Source organism: Neolamprologus multifasciatus, chromosome 20 (genome assembly GCF_963576455.1).
Source record: "Neolamprologus multifasciatus chromosome 20, fNeoMul1.2, whole genome shotgun sequence".
Lineage (NCBI taxonomy): Eukaryota > Metazoa > Chordata > Actinopteri > Cichliformes > Cichlidae > Neolamprologus > Neolamprologus multifasciatus.
Genome location: NC_140458.1, coordinates 30,096,164 through 30,116,350, shown reverse-complemented (window position 1 = coordinate 30,116,350; position 20,187 = coordinate 30,096,164). Strand labels below are relative to the sequence as shown.

The following is a 20,187-nucleotide window of genomic DNA, read 5'->3' as shown; positions in this document are numbered from 1 at the left end:
GGACTAGTAAAGCGCTATATAAATACAGGCCATTTACCATTTTATATATTGTATATCTATGTATGCTTGCACATGTTTTGCTACATTAGTTTCCCATTTGCCTAGTAAAATATAAAGAAATGAGGGGTGGTTTAAGTTGTGGCTTTTCACTGTACGGCGCCTGTAAATCTGGACCGGCAGAATTGCCAGGAAGCACTATATGAAAATAAAGACAGTGAGGCACACTTTTGTTGTTAGCATATTTACTGTAGACAAAAAAAATATTCCAGTCAAGTTCCATCACCTCTGTACTTTAAGAAGCGCAACCTCATAAATTTTTCCATTGGAATTGTTAGTCTTTGCAGTAAAGGACTCAAAAGAAGGAAAGTCTGTCATTTTTAAACACTCCCCAAACGCTGGTTTGGACGGACTCTTCCACTGATGACAGGTGATCCTGGAAGCAGCAACAAAAACCTGCTAGTAAAAATCCTTTTAGAGGCTTTTTTTTAAAATGCGGAGTCAGTAAGCGTCATTAAGAAAAGTCTGTAATTGGTTTGTGTAGCAAATTAGTGATATTTTTAATTAGTTATTTCCAGAAGACGAGAAAAACAAAACACATTTTCTTTAATAATATGTGTGTACATTTATTTTTAACATTTCTTTCAAAATTTCCTATCTTATTCATCTTATTCTAATTATTTAGTTCCAGAGATCAATCGATATATGATTTTTAATACTGATAATGACATTTGCTGATTTAAAGAAATTGGCCTATTGTCCGATATATCGGCCAATCATTTTGTTTTCTAAACAGACAATTGAAGCATGTATGGATTTCCCTAACATGTTATGTGTTTTTTACTTATCTTCTCTTATACATTCTGCTTGACTTTTTTGTTACCAAAAAGGAAATTGCCCTCTGCTGGACTATGCAACACTCATATAATTGGAGTGGAGGGTGTTTCTCCCGTCCCTTCTTTGCTCTTTGAATTTTCATTTATTGCACAGATACCAGTAGATTAATAGATCAATCCTTAAATGGCTAATATTGGACAATAATGTCGGCCAGCTGAACAAACTTTCCGTGCTGTCTCGTTCTATCGGATTTTTTTCTCCAAATTTCCTCACGGCTTTAGAAACACCTCACAAAGCTTTCTCCATCACAACATGAAACGCATTACATGCTGATTGTGAGCACCTGTGTGAAGGCAGATGCTTTGCATGCATTCAGGTGTAGACACAATGCCAGTCTGGCGTGTTTGGAAGGTTTAACCAAAACCAATAGAGATCAGTATTGTTTGTCTTGCGCTGTGATCTGCTTGCATTGATTAAAATTAGGCTGGAGCAGATTACTATGGATGGAAAGAGGATTTTTAACTTTTAAGTTATGAGTTATAAAGCCCGGGCGCCTGCTGACTTCTTTATAATTCAGGGAGAAAGGCTAGTCTCTCTCTATATGCATATATTGTGTGGACAAGTAACTAAATCGTGGAGCCATATTGCATCTTGTGCATTCAACTTAATCAAAACTGTAGCCTGTACTCTCTAAGCGACTTCAGGGCTCCGTAGTAATTAGATAATTATTAAGTAACTCTCATGTAGTTTGGATGGCAGAATTGTGCATTATAATATACTCACAGTAACTGGTAAGGTATGGAAAACATGCATCCACAGACATACTTATTATGCCTTGATCTGGACTGCTGCTTATGGAGAGAGCAAACACTGATTTACTGTGTTTACAGACATTTTTTTTCTTCCATTGAATGGAGGTTGTTGATGTTGTGTATATAATTTTGTTCATGCCAGAGGTATGGGACTCAACCAGTAGTCTTATTCAGCGCTTGTATTTCACACAAACACGCAGGCACACACTCGCACGCTCTGTGATCCTTCAGCTACTGGGCGGGAATGGCATGGCCTCAGCCTGGTCAAAAAAAAGCTAATTAATCAGGCAGGGCAAGGAATGTGTGGGAGGAAGATACAGCAGTGACTCTCATTATCTTACTTCACAGCGCTGCTAATCAGTTCATCTATTGCTAATGATTATTCAGTGAAAGATTACTTTTTATTTCTTTAGCATTTATGAAAGCAGGCTTTCACACGTACTATGTATTCACAAATGACACACAGACAAGCAGGCACAGAATGAAGGACGGTCTTCCTCTGTGTGTTGTTACACCGAGGAAGAGACGCACAAACACACACAGCATCTTTATGTCCTTGTAGCGAGGTATGTGGAGAAATCATATTTAGGTTTTTTTGTTATTCTTTCTCTTATCCAGGATCCCGTCAGGGAAAAGAAACAGAATTTGTTTTATGTATCATTCGCCCTTTTGCATACGTGTGGGTGGCTAAGAGAGAGTGTGTGCGTGTGCGCATGGAGTTCATAACAGCCTATTAAATGTTTGAAATGAAATCTTCATACTATTCGATAAAGAAAAATTACCATACAGTGATGAAAAGGCTGATAAAATGAAGAAAGTATAGAGTAAAACATATTGAGAGGTAAATAAAAGTTAAAAGTTAGGGGAATTCATTCACAAGTTAGACGAACCAGGACGAACCTTGCTAGGGGTTTGATGAGGTAAGTTTGGGTTTTCCGTGTTGGAAAGGTGGTTCATTTACCTTGTTGCATCGCCACGGTAACTTCTGCTGAATACCTTACCTGCTCTGGAGCTGATTAAGTTTGCGATCAACACATACTAACTCAGTGCCTCTCGACTTTTCCTGGAAAGCATCATCACCATTCCTGGAAGAGCTCGCGGACGTCGACGCACCAAAGTTTTCTCCCTAACGAGCTCAGCCATCTGCTGTGACAGGTTAGGGGTGAGAGGGAGACAGGACAAAAGAGACGCTGTGGAAGGGAAACAGAGATTAATAATAAGTCATGGTTAAATGCAGAGTGGTGTATGAATGCATAGAGTGTGAAAAAAGGTGAGTGAAGAAGAAACTTTGCTCAGAGCAAGACCCCAGCAGCCTAGGCTTACTCCAGCGTAACTAAGGGAGGGTTCAGGGTCACCTGATCTGGCTCGAACTATAAAAAACAACATTTTTAAGCCTAATCTTAAAACTAAAGAGGGTGTCTGTAAAGATATTTAAATATTATTAAATAGGCTTTATTAATATAGCGCTTTTCCCGTCTTTGTGACCACAGCAAGGAAAGTGCATATATAAATTCATATAGCATTTTTTATCACTATACTGCTGCACAGACCTTTCCTATAATGCTCATATCACTTCTCAGACATTGTTGCTTTGTTACAGTGCTGGCATTGTTGTACTTGTGTGTTTAACCTCCTATATAATGCATTGCTTTTTGCTTTGTGAAGCATACCATAGTTCTTCCAGTAGCTCTGTCTTAGACCATATTTTGTGTTATATGCTGAAAATAACCAATATATACATGCACACTGTATATGAGCAATGCGGAGGGAAATGCATTACAAATTAGCTCATTAGAGTACTCTGGTTACTTTGTTGTCCAATCAGCCTCAAAAACTGTTACTTTTTCATATTAGCTATTTGTAACTGTTGCACCATATTTCCTATGTTTCTTTTGTTTCTACCTCCCAACAGCATGCACAGGTGCATTTGTTCTAGTGTTCAGTATTCAGTCTTAACTTATGACATTGTTCCACTGAGACCCAAGTGTAAGAGAAATGAAGATGTATCCCTGGCCGATAATGAATGTTTGTCAGCTGCGGCTTTACATCAAATATGTAGAAGCACACCTGCAAGTCAAGCACAGCTCAACAAGACTGGTGGGGGGGAGCCCACTGAGGAGGAGAACGATGCCAGTGCTGCACCAAAGGCTAGTTAGCTCAGCAAAGTTTAGCTAAGGCTGGAGCTCAATCTGCTTACTCTACCACCTGAGCCATAGCCACCAACATTACAACACTGAATATGAACTATTATATAATGTAATATAACTTTAATATAATGTCCATATCCAAATGATAGTTTGAATCATATAAAGATTAAATACTTAAATACCTTTTCCATTTAACCTCAAATATATTTTGTTTAATGCCGCTAAGCAAATGTCTCATCACTGTGAGTGCTGACAGCATACAGAAGTTAAGATTACGCCATAAGCACCACGTTGGTTTTGTATCACCGCTTAGAAGGTCATGTAGTCTAGTTTCATACGCTAAATTTTGAATTTAGTTAAAAAATATATTTTGCTCATCTGTAATTACTGGGCACTCTAGAAAATAAGCAAAGCTTAGAGGATCACCACTCTCGCTCCTTTCCTTTCACCCTTCTCTCACATACAATCAGCACAGACACACAAGAAAGAAGTGCATGAAATTAATTTAGCAATACAGTGTAGTGCAAGTTTGCAAGCTTCAAACAGCACTGTACATGTCAGTCTTTAAAATTCAGCATTTGGCTCATTTTATTCTATCTATTCTATCCTAATCCAACTGTATCCTCGCATGCTCATTGGTTTGGGCTACGGGCTGTTTTTGTTGATATGTGGATCATAAGGGACACGCGCACATGGAAGAAAACTCCCGTGCTCCAAACCATCTGAGAAATATTACAGTAAATTCTCCATTTACTGAAAGGGGCCGACTTCTCATTATTCCACACTGGAAGATTTTTTTAGTTAGCTAAATGACAGGAACAAATCCAGGGCTGTACAAAGGTTTTAAAAGCCACAGTGCAACCATGCGGGCCCAGCAACGGACACACATGCCCCAAAAGTGAAATTTGCCAGAGTGTACAAAGTCTGAAATAGATGGGGTTGTGCAGACATAGCAAGTAGTGCGCAGATGTTCCAAAAATTGCTTGAGTCATAAAATATAGTGTGTGAATAAACAAATAACAGGTAGAGGTTAGCAAAGTTAGATGGGCTGGCTCCTGAAGTGACGGGACTCTGTGTTAATGATCTACCGCCACCAACTGCAGGAAAGTTTTTGGAACAGATGGTTACCGTAGTGTGGTAGCTGGTGGCAGTCCTCCTTGCCTTTTTTCATCTCCCGACTGCCACATATTTCCTTGATGGACGGCCACAAGCAGCCAGTGACCCGCTAAGCAGAGAAGCCAAAACCTGCTCGAGCATTTCTTCTTCAGCAGAGATCGAGGGGAGGCAGAGGTGGACTAGGCTGTAATGGTATACTGGAGACAGAAAGCGAGGGAGAGAGAGAGGGAGAGAAGGTGTTTTTCTTTTTCTGTAAGAGAAACAAAGCTGCTGCTGAGCAGTACGAACCCGAGAGAAGGAGACGAGAAATTCCTCCCATCCCTCTGTCTTCTCTCCTCCTCCTCCCCAGTGGTATTAATTAGCAGCAGCAGATGAGTGGAGAACGGGAGCCTGCAGGGAGAACAGGTTCATGTCAGGTTAGCATAAGCTGTTGTGCCCCCCGTTTCTCTCACTCTCTCTCTTTCTTTTCCTTTTCCTACCCTCACAACACACACACACACAAATACACACATAAACAATAGGGATTGTTATAAATTTAAGAAATATGATCTTCTCGTCTTTATGGCTAAAACCGAACGTGTACAAAAATGTGAGTTTTCATTAAGCCCAGCTTAAACTCCTCCTCCTCCCTCCAGTTTTACTCTGAACACAGCCTCTTGACATATTCAAAAAAACAAATCCAACCCTGTAGCACATCAAACGCACAACCACTGACATTATCACCCACCTCACGGTCATGGCGAATCATTGCCCTAGCATCCCTCTGCCTCGCTCCCTATCTTCACTGAAATGCGCTCCAGCCTCCTGTTTTCAATCATCAGTTTCAGGAGCGTCTGGTACGCTTCGGCTTTAATCAATGGAGTTGTCTGCATCTGCACCGTAGCAGCCCGCATTTCACTCTTGTCTAACCATGACCCGTAGTGTCTGTTTTTATTCGACACGGTACGGAGTAGAAAGCATAGGACTCCTTTTGAAGGCCTTCGCTAATGTCGAGACCGAGGTTCTGGAGCCAGACCCGAGTGAAACCCGAGCTAAAGATAGTAAGAACAGATTCTAATCTGAGTGAAGAAAAACTTGTACTTTGGAAGGAGATGAAGGACATGGCAAGGTCCCATAATGGTTTTGCATTGGTTCCCAACAGTCTTGACAAAGGCTGGAAAACGATAAAAGCTTCTGTTGCAGTGGACACTAATGAATAAGGCTGGCTGATAAATGGTGTTTCATCCTTAATGCAAAGCCAACATACAGCAGATATTTCACTAAAGATGCTGCATAACGCAGCAGACATTTATCCTTGTTCAATAAGAGCATGTTTAAAAAGCATACGTTTTATTTCTCTGTTTATCTATCTGTGCATATTGGTGCATCTTTGTGTGGGTATATGTAAAAGAAAAAGAGAGAAAAATAATAGGAACTGTGGAGCAAATATGTAACCGTCATTACTATTAATGTTATCACACAATTCAGACTTTTCTCATATTCTCCAGTCCTTACTGTAGAATGAAAGCAGATTCAGAAAGTAACTGTAATATAGTCAGCGTATTACAGTTCGCTTATTTAAAGAAAAGGTGTAAAAGTGATGCCACTTTGTTACCACTTCATAATATTCTCTTCTTTTTCTCTTCTTTTCGTCCTTTTTTTCTCTCCCTCTGCAGAATTCTATACGACACAACTTGTCCTTGAACAAGTGTTTTCTCAAAGTGCCTCGCTCCAAAGACGACCCTGGAAAAGTAAGTATTTTCTCAACCTTATTGTGCGACTTTAAAAAAAGAAAGCTGGGCGGCGCACGGCGAAAATGTCGAGTGGGTTTCAGCAGGCTTTGCAAGTACGTGGCGACTTTTGACGTGTTTAGTAGCACTCGTGCCACATGTGTGAACGCACTTGTGCTTAAGTGCTCACTTGCTCTGCTTCTTTGTCACACACACACACAGTGTCTGCGGTTAAAAGCAATTTGTAACTCCATAACCGGCTGCGCTGAATGCCTAATGCTGCTTTCTCTGTTTTCTGTGGCTCCTACGATATTGATTCTGCCAAGTAATAATGTGGTACAGGGAGTAATGAATAATAAGTATATGTAGGTACTCTCCCTCAGATGCAAGGCCTTCCATGCATCTGTTATGCTTTATTAGAACTGCTTCTCTCTGTGTCTCGCAGACACAATCAGAGGAAGCTTTAGATATGTTTCACTCCTGCTGCTGCTGCTGTGGTTAGGAAGCAGCGTTGCCACGGCCACTTCAGCAACTCCAGTTTGATAACAACAATTTGTCAAGTGCTTGGTTGTGCTGAGATCGAAGGACATGCTCAGATGGGGAAAGTGTATAATTGCAGCTGATCACTGAACCCTGTCCTTATGCCATATTTTTTAATACAAGCTCAAACTCGTCACAAGGTTAATGTTGGAGGCGATCCGCCACTTTTACACAAAACTGAGGAGCCAAACTTTTCAATGAGCTCTTAAAAACTCCCCCCTAAACTTTGTTTAGGGGGGGTACGGTTGAGGTGGGGTTGGGGGAGCGGAGAGTTTCTCCCGGCTGCGGGGATTTTGGAGCCATTGAAAAATGAATTAGGGGGAAGAAGGTTTAAATAATTCAAACAAAATCCTTGGGCTTGAGTGGAGGCCTATAGTCTGCAAAGACACAAAGAGAGGGGCTCCCCCCTGATTAGCCTGACTTGGACCTGACCAGCACCTTAATTCACACCATGGATCGAAGTGGTCGATACCTCGGCGTGGTGGGGTGGGGGGTCAGCTGTGTGCGCGTGTGTGTGTGGAGAAACTGAATGTACATGCTCTGTTTGAAGCCACAGAGAGAGAGGAGAAGCTAAATCATGCATGTGCTAACGTTAATTGGCTGTGTACTGTTCAGTGATGTGGGACTGAGAGACAGGGGGAGGAGAAGAGGAAAGAATATGAGAGGTGGGGGGGAGATAGATGTTGAGAGTTGAGCTGTGTGCATGTGTGGCCTAGATGAACCTCCTGAATTCAGTCTGCAGCTTTGGACCTCCTTGGGAGGGAAGAGGCAAAATGAAAGGCTGGAAAAAAAATAATTATACCAGAAGGAAATCTAGGAGCTAAAAGCAATTGATTTCCTCCTCTCTTATTGTATCTGTTTATTTTGGAGACTGCTGTATTTTAACATTGTGTATCAAAAGGATTTCGGTGGATTTTCTGGGGAAAGGATGCAGAAACGTGCACCACTGGAGAACTAAACCTAGAGAAAACGAATTTGATACTGGAAGAATAACAGATAAGTTGATGCTTTTGGATACGGTGGATGCGTCCATCTCACAGCACTTACTTTCTATTTAGTGACACTTACTGCCAGCCTTATTTTGTAGAAGTAATAAAGAAGAAGCAACTTATAGATTCAGAGAAATAAATCCTGATTTATCTTATAAGACATTGTGTTTTTGAAATCTAACATAACCTAAAACAGTTTGGGGAAAAAATAGGTGTAAATAGTGGCGAGTGGATCATATTTAATCCATGAGTTTTTGAGACTTCTATCATCAGTGTGATGTTTTATTAAGACTAACCCCCTTAAATGTTTTTTTTTTGTAAGATTAACTGTGAGCAGTAAGTTTCAGTTTTAGAAAAATATAATTTTCGTGAAAATATTTCATGGTTTAGACTTTACAGAGTTAATTATCAGAACAATATAAAAATTTAAAATTCATAATAAAATATCTTGGCCTGCAGCAGCAGTTCAAATGTTTTTGAGCCAAAATCTTTGAGAAAATTAAAACTAGAGTTCACTTTGGTTTGAACATCAAACACTTGTTGGCTAGGTTGTTAGTCTAAAGCAGGGGAACTCCAGGCCTCGAGAGCCGGTGTCCTGCAGGATTTAAATGTGTGCTTGATCCATCACAGCTGATTTAAATGGCTAAATTACCTGCTCAACATGTCTTGAAGTTCTCCAGAGGCCTGGTAATGAACTAGTCATTTGATTCAGGTGTGTTGACCCAAGGTGATATCTAAAGCCTGCAGGACACGAGGATCAAGGACACATGGATCAAGGATCCATCAAGGACACATCTAAAACCTGCAGGACACTGGCGCTTGAGGCCTGGAGTTGGACACTCCTGCCTTATGAGCAAGCACTTTGGCAACAGTGGGAAGGGAAAACTCACCGAAAAAACCCAAACTCAGGGAGGGGCACTCAAGACAAAGTTTGAAGCTTTGGACAAACCTACAAAGCAACCAAACCACTGGAGAAAAACACAACAAAAAAAACCTTCCATCAAATATGTTTCTAATGTTTGTTTTACTGATGTTAACATTCAGGGTTCCTACTGGGCCATAGACACCAATCCTAAAGAAGACACGGTACCCAGCAGGCCAAAGAAGAGACCACGCTCTGGAGAACGAGTAAGTGCACCAGTATTTTTGTATAATCCTGTTTTACCCACAAAAGGCTGATGGGATATTGTCACTCCGCCGGACAGATGGGTGGGTGGTCGGCGTGCAGCTTTGTAAATGTAATACTTTGAGAATGAGGTGACAGAATTTGGAAGTTGATGCTTTAGGTGCATCTGCTAAACATCTCAGTGACATCTAGATCAAGATCAGAAATAAAGTTTTCTGAAAATCTTGTGAAGACAATAAACCATAGGTGCATCTACTAGGAGGCTGAGGGAACAGCTGGATGCCAGTGTTTCTGTTGTTGTTGTTTCGCTTGTTGTTTTAAAAGTCGTACCAAATGACTTCTCTGAGGATTTATTTCATTTCATATTCTCAAACCTGTGACCCCTTTAAGGTGCTAATATCAAAGTTAGACATCATCAGAGGAGAAGAAAAATGGGATTTTGCTGATAATTCGAGCATTGTTGTAAAATGTCTGAAAAGAGAATTATATGAACAGGAAAAACAAGGCATTTGAAAAAGCTTCCCAATACAAATGAGGTGCTACAGAAATGTGTGAACAGATTTGCAGTCTTTCTCCTGTTCCCATGCTATAATGATGCATGGAAAGACTAGCAGTCCAATAATGTACCTTTAAACCTCCCCTGAAAGATGAGTGTAAGAGCCCTCAGCGGTACTAGTGGCTCTGTGAGAACTGACGTCTCTTTAGCTTGTTAGGAAGCTAACATTAGCTTATTTGCACAAAAAAGCATGTCAGTGTTGGCTGTCGGGGATCGTGTGGACCACGTGATAGGAGATTACCAAATGTCAAATACAGCCATATTGTGCCAGACCATCAGGTTGTACTTCAGACATTTCTCTCAAAACCACATCTCGCTCAAAGGCCAGGGGATCATCGCAGGCAGCAGGCTTCAACATCTGGTGACCATAAATCACTGCACAGTACCTCAGAGACTAAAAAATGTGGATTATCTTGTCATCGCTTGCTTTACCTCCTCCTAAATGCAGCCCGAAGTATCTTTTTACCCTTCAAGTCAATTTTCTTCTTTCTGCTGCTCATAACTACAGTGATTGTGCGCTGTGCTCGAACGCCTCGTGTCTACTCACAGATGGAGGGCTGAAGCTGCTGAGTGGACACGGTGTAACACCTTGTCTGCACAAGAGGCACAACATGAGCAGCATATTCGATGCCGCAGCAATGTAGGAAAAAACACACCTTTTTTTGTGTAATTATTACATTTTAAAGCCACAAAGTACCAAACTTTATCCGCTTTTTGTTTTGTTTTTTTCTCCTCTGTGGGTTATTCTTGCTGTGCACTGCTCGATTGTTATTGACGAACTTATTACTGGGCTGTAGCGCAGGAGAATGCTCGATCACCGGTGTGCGTGCCTTCTTTGTAACAGAACCAAAGCCTATGGTTGCAATTAAACAACTTTTTGATATTCATCCTCATATTCATCCTGGTTAATCCCACAGGCTTTGGGGTTAGCAATTTTCAAGATGCCATAAAAGCAGCAGGAACAAGCTACTGGATAGATGTGAGAATACAGAAGCAGGAATGAAAATTGGTTTTGGGAAATTGATTGACAGCAGCTGAGGCTATAAATATATGTAACCCTGCATCAACTTGGCAGAATGCGGCTGGTGTGCAGTCATTAACCTGGGGATGTGAATACAAAAGCGGTGCGGAGTGAGCTCCATCGTGTATTTCAAGTCTGCTTTCACCACTGTCTGCCATCATCTCTCTGTTTTTTGTTTTTTTTCCTGACTCTGACTACAGTATGGCGTGCATTTCGATGTCTGTTTTCTTAGCGGCTGATTAGCACGCTCATAAACTAGTGTCGGCGGTTAATGGCCAAAATTTTAATACGGTTCAGATTCAGTATTCAGCACATTAAACAGATTGAATTCCTCTCTGATTATTACCTCAGCGGCTTAAATGAACTGTGCTCCCCTGGCAAAGGGATGCGTACTAAAACTGCTGCCGTATGACACAAAGACTTGTAGTCAGTCACAAACGAATACAAAATAAAACATTTAAATGGCTTCAGTTCAGTGATATGAGATCTGGTGACATGCAATATCATTGCTAGGCTCTGGATAACATGGCATTACTTCTCCCCGAAGCCAGAATGAGGCCACCAATTAGTGTAATCAGCTGGTGTAGTGGACCAAGCAGAAGATCTCCCAAAGTCTATTTCACAGGGGTGAGGCGTACCTCCAGTGTGCAGGTATATATTGTATTAAGCAGATGATCCTCTGAATGTTGCATTAAAGGAAACACGGCGTCTTTTATCACGATCATCCGCCTCCCTTTCTCATCCAGCCAGTCTCTGACTGTTGGCGCATCTTGATCATTATCTTTCGCTTCGTCCGTCTGCATTTCTGCTTTAGCCATCTTCCTCTCTGGGGAACTCTGACAGGCGCAGCGCGACAAAGTGCACAATCACTGTAAGGTGTCGCTCATTGGAGAAAGAATCGAGGCAAAAGAGACGGAAAGGGTTGGGGAGGTACAAGAGAGGGGAAGAGCAGAAAGGAAGCGTGAAAGGAAGGTTGCGGAAAGCAGGAAAAAGACATCAAGGTAGCGAGAAGAAACAGTCAAGTTTAAGGGAAGGAAAAAGAGGTAAGAGGAGTAAGTGGGAGAGGAGGGAGGAGGGAAAGTGTTCTAGGCTTGTGTTCCAGTTAATTACCACAGAAGGCCCCGGGGCTGCCGTTAGACATATTTTCTTCACCAACGATTTTTTATTTTTTTTTATTACAAACATTAATTAATTCAGAGCCTTGTCATCTCGTCTTACATGGATGGGCCCTTTGACCCCTTTTCTTACGCCTCACTTGCACTGCTGGCAGACACACTGTGGGCTGTCACATGGGCTAAGGAGAAACAGGGAGGTTTTAAGTGCTAAGATTTATGGCGGCATTACCGTCTGAAAAAAAGAAAAAGAAAGAAAGGTGGGCTAAATACATCTTGTGTGTTAACTGGGATTTTGTTGCACCTCGGTTACACAGTCAAATATTTTAAGTTGGCAGGAAGGGCTAAACGTCAACCGCATAAATGCATTGTATAAATGTGTAGACAGGCAAGTGTACACGTAGTTTAGTACCTGTGTCTCCAGTGCCCTTAAGCATAATCACTCTCTTTCATTCCTGGTAGATGCTTCTCTGTTTGCCTGTCTGTCTGTCTGCCCGTCTGTCACCACTCAATTATCTCCCTGCCTATTCTCCTATTCTGCTCTTCCTCCACAAGCCTTCCTCCTGCCTCTCTTCACCTCTCTCTTGTCTTCTTTTTAAGTGCCTCCACCAGGGAACCGACAACCCGTTTAGCTGGGAGTTTATCATAAATTAAAGATTGCATTGTTACCAACCAATCCTCTTACTGTAAGCAGTTTGGGAAGGCAGGCAAGCTGTCTTGAACCCTGAAAGGAGTCAGACAAGGAGAAAAAAACATCTTCCCCGGGTTTCTTTTTTTGTTGTTGCTTTCTCTCTCTCTCTCTCTCTCTCTCTCTCGCTCTCCCCCCCTTTTTTTTTCTTCTTCATTTGGCAGGCATCAATTTAGCCCCTCATCGATCTTTGAATAGTTCCTCACGTCCTCACACTCAGTTAACCCTACTTTAGCGCTTTGTGAGGACAGCAGCGGAAAATGAACTGCTGCTGAATGCATTATAGGTACGTGAATAATGCATGAGGATGGCTTGATTCATCTTATCAAGTGCAAGTGATGTGTCCACTTTCCAGGCTGTTTAAGTGTCCTGCAATTTAAATGAAGCGCGCCTCGACTAGTTCACACAGTGTGAGCCTGGGGCGTGATGGTGATTCAGGAGACTCAGTGAAGAATCATGAACTTGCAGCACACTCAGATTTCTCATAACCTTTGTCACATTTCATTTCCGTCCTCGTTTTCAAACTCCTCTGGACATTTTCAATCAGCGGAGAGCATCCACAAATGATTTCTGCATAATAACTAGAAGGCGAGACTCTACTGTTTAAAAAAATATTAGTGCACCCCTTTATACTAATATTTAACCACACTAAACTCTATATGAAAATTTTAAAAAAGGCTATTTACTGCTTAAATCTAGTGACGGCAACGGGAAAAAACACTATAACCTTTTAGCATGTTGTAATTTAAGTGGTCTGAATTGAAGTTAGCCAATCACAAGTCCCATCATGCTATCACAGGTGAGTAAAGTAAGATAAGGATTCACCACATTAGTGTCTCATCCAGCCAGAACAGTTACTGTGTTCACATTATGATTGACGTAAGTACTCTTAGGGATACGTGCACACTAATGCATTTTTGCTTGAAAACGCATCATTTTCTCTCCGTTTTGGCCTCCCGTCCACACCGAGACGGCGTTTTCGCTGATGGAAATTGCAGCGTTTTGAAAACGCTCTTGAAAATGCGTACATTTGGAAATGGTGCTTTGGCGGCGCAGTGTGGACTGCAAAAATGCCGACTTTCTAAAACGATGATGCATGTTGGTCATATGATGCAGTCGTGTGACCAATTAAACTAAGATAGCGGAGGGCAGCAATTGTTTTGTTTGCTCTCAGTTTGGACAGCCCTATTAAAGAGTAATATCAGTCTGCACATGCTCCAGATAGCTTTTCTTCAAATTCTTTAACTCTCACTCGCTTTTGCAACTTTGTACTTTTGTGTTACTCGCAGCAACAACTCCACCTCATTATTAGTCCATTTAAAAAACTCGGTGCTTTTCCTCGACCCTTTGCCGCAACGTTTCAAAGAGCCCAAAAGTAAATAAACAGCAGACAGAAATGAGGCAGGTTGAATCTTCTTGCGTTTCACTCATGCGCAGTACTGGAACGTAAGCGTTTTCGGCCGTTTCCCCAACGAAAACGCCGTTTTCAAATCCATCCGGGCTAGTGTGGACGTAGCCTTACTTACGGTTTAATCAAGATGTAAGTAAGAGTAATCTTTAATAAGGCAAAAACAGAGTTTGTACAATTGTACAGTTCTAACAATCTTGAAATTCAGTGTTTGGTATGACCACCTTTATTCTTCAACACAGTCTAAAGTCTCTTAGACAAGCTTTCTTATAGTTTCTTTAAGTAGTCTTCAGGAATAATTGAAGACTAGACAAGATCCCCAACACCACTGGCTGAAATGCAAACCTGAACTTTGACAGAGCCTCCACAGTGCTTTACAGGTGACTCTTTTACCTGTTGCACCTGTCTGCTGACCTCCTTCTATTTGAATCCATCACCTGTTGTCATCAGTTTCCCTTCTTTAACCCTCAAAAACCTAACCTGTTGCTGGGATCAGACTGGTGTTCTGCAATGTTTTTTCAACATCTGTATCTCCCGTAACTCCTGAACCATTTGCTCAATTGAAAGAATTCCAGCGTTTCCTAAAAGCAGCATTTTTCATTGATATTAGAGTCATTACGGTAATCACAGGCACGATGTCGCAGCAGCCCAGCGAAGACAAAGATTGGTTGAGAAAGGAGAGAGACGCTAATATCACTGAAAAAGCATAGAGTTGCTGCTTTCAGATGAACTCGCCCGAGCTCCCATCGGTTTTAATGGGTTAAGATGGCTTGTCGACAGCCACCCTTCCACTGAGACCATTTCTGATGAGGCTTTAGTGAACAGAAGATTGATTGCCTGAAGGGAAGGATGCATCTCTCAGGCTCTTTGCATGGTCTTTACCCCACTTTATTCCCGTTTTTTATGCACATGGTTTTCAGATACTTTTCATCAGCTTTATATCCAGTTTCCTCAGTTTTGTAATTGCACGACATACCACGCCAAGATTTTAGCTAATAGCTCTTTGGGAATCACCTTGTTGGTGAAAAAAATATTATTTTATGCCTTTTTTGTGTTTAAGTGATTCATTGGTCAGGGAGTGAAAAAGCAGCCAGTGGCCAAAGAAAGAAACTTTGAAATACCTCCAGAAAGCTCAGAGAACTGTTGTTTAAGACCACTTTTTAAAAAATGACAAAAAGCTCAAAGCCTTTGCTCAGTACTGTACCTGCCACAACACAGTGTAACATGTGGTGAACCTGAAAGGGGTACAACCGGCATCTTTAGTGTTAAATAATGCTTCACATATCTCCACCTTAAAAAGTTGCTTTCCTCCTGCAGTTTTCCATTCTCTGTTATAACCCCCTTTCAAAAGATGAGCAGGCTAGAGATAAGCCAGGGCTGACTTTTGGCTTCATAGGGAATTCAAACCCATTGCACCAACGCTGGACGTTTTTCTGTTTTTTGTTGGTTTTTTTTTGCTCTTAAGACTACTTACCTTTTCTGGTCAGAAAATGCACGATTAGCCAAAGTCTCTTGTGGGTGCAAGATTTTCTAAAGCTTAATAAAGGGTATTTGCAGAAATTCCCTTCACTTACAATGCTGCAAGGTTGATGTAGCTTTCTTTTTTGCCCGGTGACACCAAAAACATGTTGCCCACCAGACCTTAAAATTCCCCAGCCAACCAACAAGGTTCACTGACATTGCTGCTTTTATTTTATATCCCTAGCCTTTTATTCTATAGCACTATTATAATATAATACGATGAATTGGGTGTATTCAAACTTTATGCAGGGGGATATCAGGCAATCAGTGATGTATTTGCTGCACAGTGGTTTTTATGTCTTGTAATAGTCGCCACATTAAAGTCTTAAGGAAACAGGAAAAGCAGGGTTTGCTACGTGACTGTTTTTAGCCTGTTTCCTGTAAATGTGATCAATCTCCCCAGAGTGTACTAAATCACTGATTTGAATCAGTTTACTGGGCATATTGTGGAAGTTATAGCCAAATCAATAAAAACAGCTGGAATCTGGCCACAGATGAGAGGGAATTACTGTAGAATAAATGCGGAGACTTCAGAAAAGACATCATACGCATTACAGATTTTATAAAAAGACCTTGTGAAGTTTGCAAGTTTACGCAGGTCAGTTTGTGCTCTTTCACTTTTAGTGCCTGAAGCCACTGTTTATCCTGCCTTTTTCCCTTCATTAGGAAGCATTATTAGTTCAGTCAGACACAAGTATTCTAGGCAATTTCACAACAGACTTTTTGGCTTGTCATTGTAAGAAAAACCCCAAAGGAGCTTGCAAAGAAAAGCGTCTGGACTTCTTTAAGTTACTTGAAGACGTTTCACCTCTCATCCGAGAAGCTTCTTCAGTTCTAAGGTCAATTGGTGGAGAGTCTCCAAGTAACGTCTCCAAGTAACTTAAAGAAGTCCAGACGCTTTTCTTTGCAAGCTCCTTTGACTACGATGACCTGGATGACTGAGAACCTTCACAGACAAAAACCCCAAAACATTATTAATAAAATAATAATGTTTCGTTGCCTTCACGTGGGTCGTGTTACCAGGATACTGAACCCAAATCTGCACTTATGAACATTTTCTATGCCCAGATTTTTCTCACACTGTCTCCTGTTCCTGCAGGCATCGACCCCTTACAGCCTGGAGTCCGAGTCTCTGAGGATGGACTGCATCATGTCAGGAGGGGCGTCTCCCACTCTGGCCATCAATGCTGTGACCAACAAGGTAGGGCACCAGCTGTTCATCAGCTGTTTCAATACAAAACAGCGCAACAGCGCAGGCATACAAAGTTTATATGAGCGGATACGTGGCTTTCATTCTCAGTTAGATACAGACAGAGGTTGGTTCGGCATTTGGCGACTCTCCTTTTAGAAAGAGCTTTTCTTCCATTTTGGCAAATTTAACAAATTCAAATAAGGATCCACAACCAGCAGAGCCAACATCATAACAAAGAAACCGCAAACAGTCAAAAAGAGAAGTGATATCAGCGTGTCACTGTTCATTTTGACATGAGTTCATGAGGCTTGAGTTCTTTTGTTATAGCAATATAACATCATCTACAACCTATTATCAAACATATCAGAATTGTTGTACGAGGTTACTGGATAACTGTGAGGTTGGAATTTATGCCGTGGTGGTGGAGGGGGCGTGGGTCAGAGGAGATTCATTAGCAGTAGGTTGGAATCTCTGGATTGGGATTCATTTAAATGCTGTTAGCTTAATTAACGATGACCTTATATGCTTCAGAAGCGACAGATGTTCCATTCAGAGCTTTAAAACACTGTAGTAAACATCTTCAGCATGATCAGAGTTAGTTGGCATTTATATGAATGAATATTGATTTCTTAGTTCTGTGCAATGATTAGTCATTTGTACTTGCTTGTGAGGAAAATGTGTCAAACTTTGTCACAACATATTTATAGTAAGACATAACTGCAGCAGAAGCAGCAGAAGAAGTGTCTGTTTTTCTTTTTCGCCTCTTCTTTAGAGGCTGAGACGCCTTCGGAACAAGTCTTCACTTCTAGCAGAAAGCCTTACGCGACACAAACACACACAAGCATTTAAACACTAAACTGCGTGTGATCGTCTATGTGAAGGTCAGAGATCAAGCAGAGACAGGGACCTCTGACACCTATCTGATCTGACGCACACACCCACCCAAACACAGTAATTATGCGCAGTGGGTGATCCTTTTCGTCCTGTCCCCAACCAAAGAGAAAATTTGTCCTGCAGCAGCTCGCATTACTGTTTGTTCTGGATGGGATGCGAAGGTCTGGACTTTGCAGCACGTTACAGTTTTCCGTTCTGGACTTTTAACAGACCCTGACTCATACTTCCCAGAATTTGTCAATATGAGACACGAGGATGAGAATTTCTGCACTTTTTTTTTCTTATCAGCGTTGTAGCCAAGTACTCATGCAATTTTAATTATTATTATTATTATTATTATCTGGAATTCAGTCCTTTTTTACTGTGAGACACGGCAAACAACAGAGTGCAGTGGATTAACTTGCCTACCTGAAATAGTAGATACTGCAGATCCTTCACATTTTCCACCATCATTCTTATAAAAAAGCCGTTAATAACGTTATTAATCAATGCCGCAAAAGGTATTGCAGTTTTATTAGATAATCGCTAAGACAAAACAAGGACAGAGCTTCACAAGCAGCCAACTTGGTGCAGATCATCAAGCGATTATTGTTTGGCGTGTTTGGCGTGCCACTCGTGCAGCAGGTGGAGAAACAAAAGGATTTTCATTTGATTTCTTTAAACGTGTCAGGTTGCACTCAATCCGCGCTACGCCAGGAAAGACTAAAACTCGAGTCGTCTCAGACATCAGTATACATTTTGAAACAATGATTCAGAGCACGGAGACCTTGATGATAATGATGCCGATGCCGGCATCAGTGACATCCGCCCACATCCGCACAGGTGGCGTCCTGCAGGCACAGCAGTGCGTCAGAGCTTCTTCTATAACACGTTTGCTCTCGCCGATGTTCTGTTTGCATTGGACAAAGCCTGCACTACTGAAGGAAGGCGTTCCTATAATTTGATACTGGGAATTTAGGATAGCGGGGGTCGAGGAGGTGGAGGAGGATCAGGATCAGATCATTGCACTGTAATGTTTGCATAATGAAAAAACAAATCTTTTATGATCTGTCGTGATTAGTGTTTCGGTTCTTTTCTTCTGTGTAGATTTCAACCTAAAGCACCTCATAAACCTAAAAAGAAATCCCCGTTCCTTTACTTCCACAGTCAGGAGAATTAAACTTTCACCCAGTGCCGATATTACCAAAACTATTCAAACAGGAACAGTTCAGGATTTAACCCACTACTCAATAACACTTCTCTATCCTTTCTGTTTTTTGCCACTACAAGATGTTCTGCAGTGTAGAGCACTGCCCCAGAGAGCCTTTAATGTTGTCTCCCCCGAAGGCTGTATTTTCGCATTTGTCTATACAATTAAATGTTGCCTGGAGGTAATGTTGGCGCTGCGCTTCACAAGTCCTGACAGTCAAATAAAACAAGAGAAACACGATTCAACGTAATCCTGAGGCATTGCTCTTGAACGCTTTGTGATCTGCTACAATAAGATATACAGCGTAGTTGCTTCGAAGCGCAACTTGGTGTCTTTATCTAATCAGATTCAACAAGTTCAAGGTGGCAAAAAAAAAGCAAAATCACAAGCTTAGGGTCAGTGAGTCTATTTTTTTTTCTTTCGTTTAATACAGCAAAAGGACAAATTTACATAGACCAGAACTAATATTTCCACATTTTCCTCATAACTTGTTCCATCAGTTAATGGTGCATGGGTAACTCCTTGAGTGGCGCGGCACTCACTTCAGTCTGGATATGAATTGGCGCGTGAACAAATATGAGGCAGTGTAACAAAATAGGCTACAAGGAACAATAAAGTCATGAATCACTGCCTTTGAAGGAGTTTATGTGGTGCGTTGGCTCAAATTGTTGGCCCCGTATAATAGCCTTTATTGTCATATTAACATCAACACTGTGTGTGTGTGTGTGTGTAGGTAGCGCTGTACAACCATGAGGCAGAAGGCAGCGAGAGTCCTGGGAGCCTGGGCGGCAGCCTTAGCAACAGCCTTTCAGAGCAAAGTTTGGCGTCCGTCAACCTCAACAACCGGAGCACCGCGGTCAGCAGTGGCAGCAACGTGCACGGATACACACCAGTAAGACCTTTGCTTTTGGTTGTTGTTGTTGTTTAGAGTGATCGCTTCTAGGTTTGATGTTTCTCGTGACAATTTTCCACTCAGGATTCAAGGACACTGCCACAGAGTCTGTTTTTTCATTCACAGCTGACAAATTTTAAACAAGCAGCATTAAAACTATTTTTACGTGTTCTGTGTTGCGTTTGGGTTTTTTTTCCCCTGGATTCACTCGAAATAATCTGGATGATTCAGACACCGGTCGAGACACCAGATCAGTACAGAAGGTGTCTGCTGCACCCTTAGCAGACTGAGGAGGTGGTAACCAGCTAACAACATGTACGCTGGATCTACAGTACACTGCTCGCTCTCATTTTGTGTTTGATGCTCGGATTTTGCAGCCAAATATGTTTTCGCTCATCTTTAGCAGAGCACATTCACTGTGCGTAGAAGCAAAGTAATGAC

The 20,187-nt window shown here is 41.5% G+C and overlaps 1 protein-coding gene across 4 annotated transcripts in view; it reads left to right on the top strand.

Annotated features, from left to right (window-relative positions):
• LOC146495226 (forkhead box protein J3-like) overlaps positions 1-20,187 on the top strand; it is an 85,883-nt gene that overhangs the window by 27,298 nt on the left and 38,398 nt on the right. For all 4 annotated transcript variants that reach the window (XM_085145277.1, XM_085145275.1, XM_085145276.1 and 1 more), the window contains 4 exons: positions 6,565-6,639; positions 9,192-9,275; positions 16,679-16,780; positions 19,588-19,746. In XM_085145277.1, the coding sequence (XP_085001403.1) occupies positions 6,565-6,639; positions 9,192-9,275; positions 16,679-16,780; positions 19,588-19,746 (420 nt within the window). The remainder of the gene's footprint in view (positions 1-6,564; positions 6,640-9,191; positions 9,276-16,678; positions 16,781-19,587; positions 19,747-20,187) is intronic.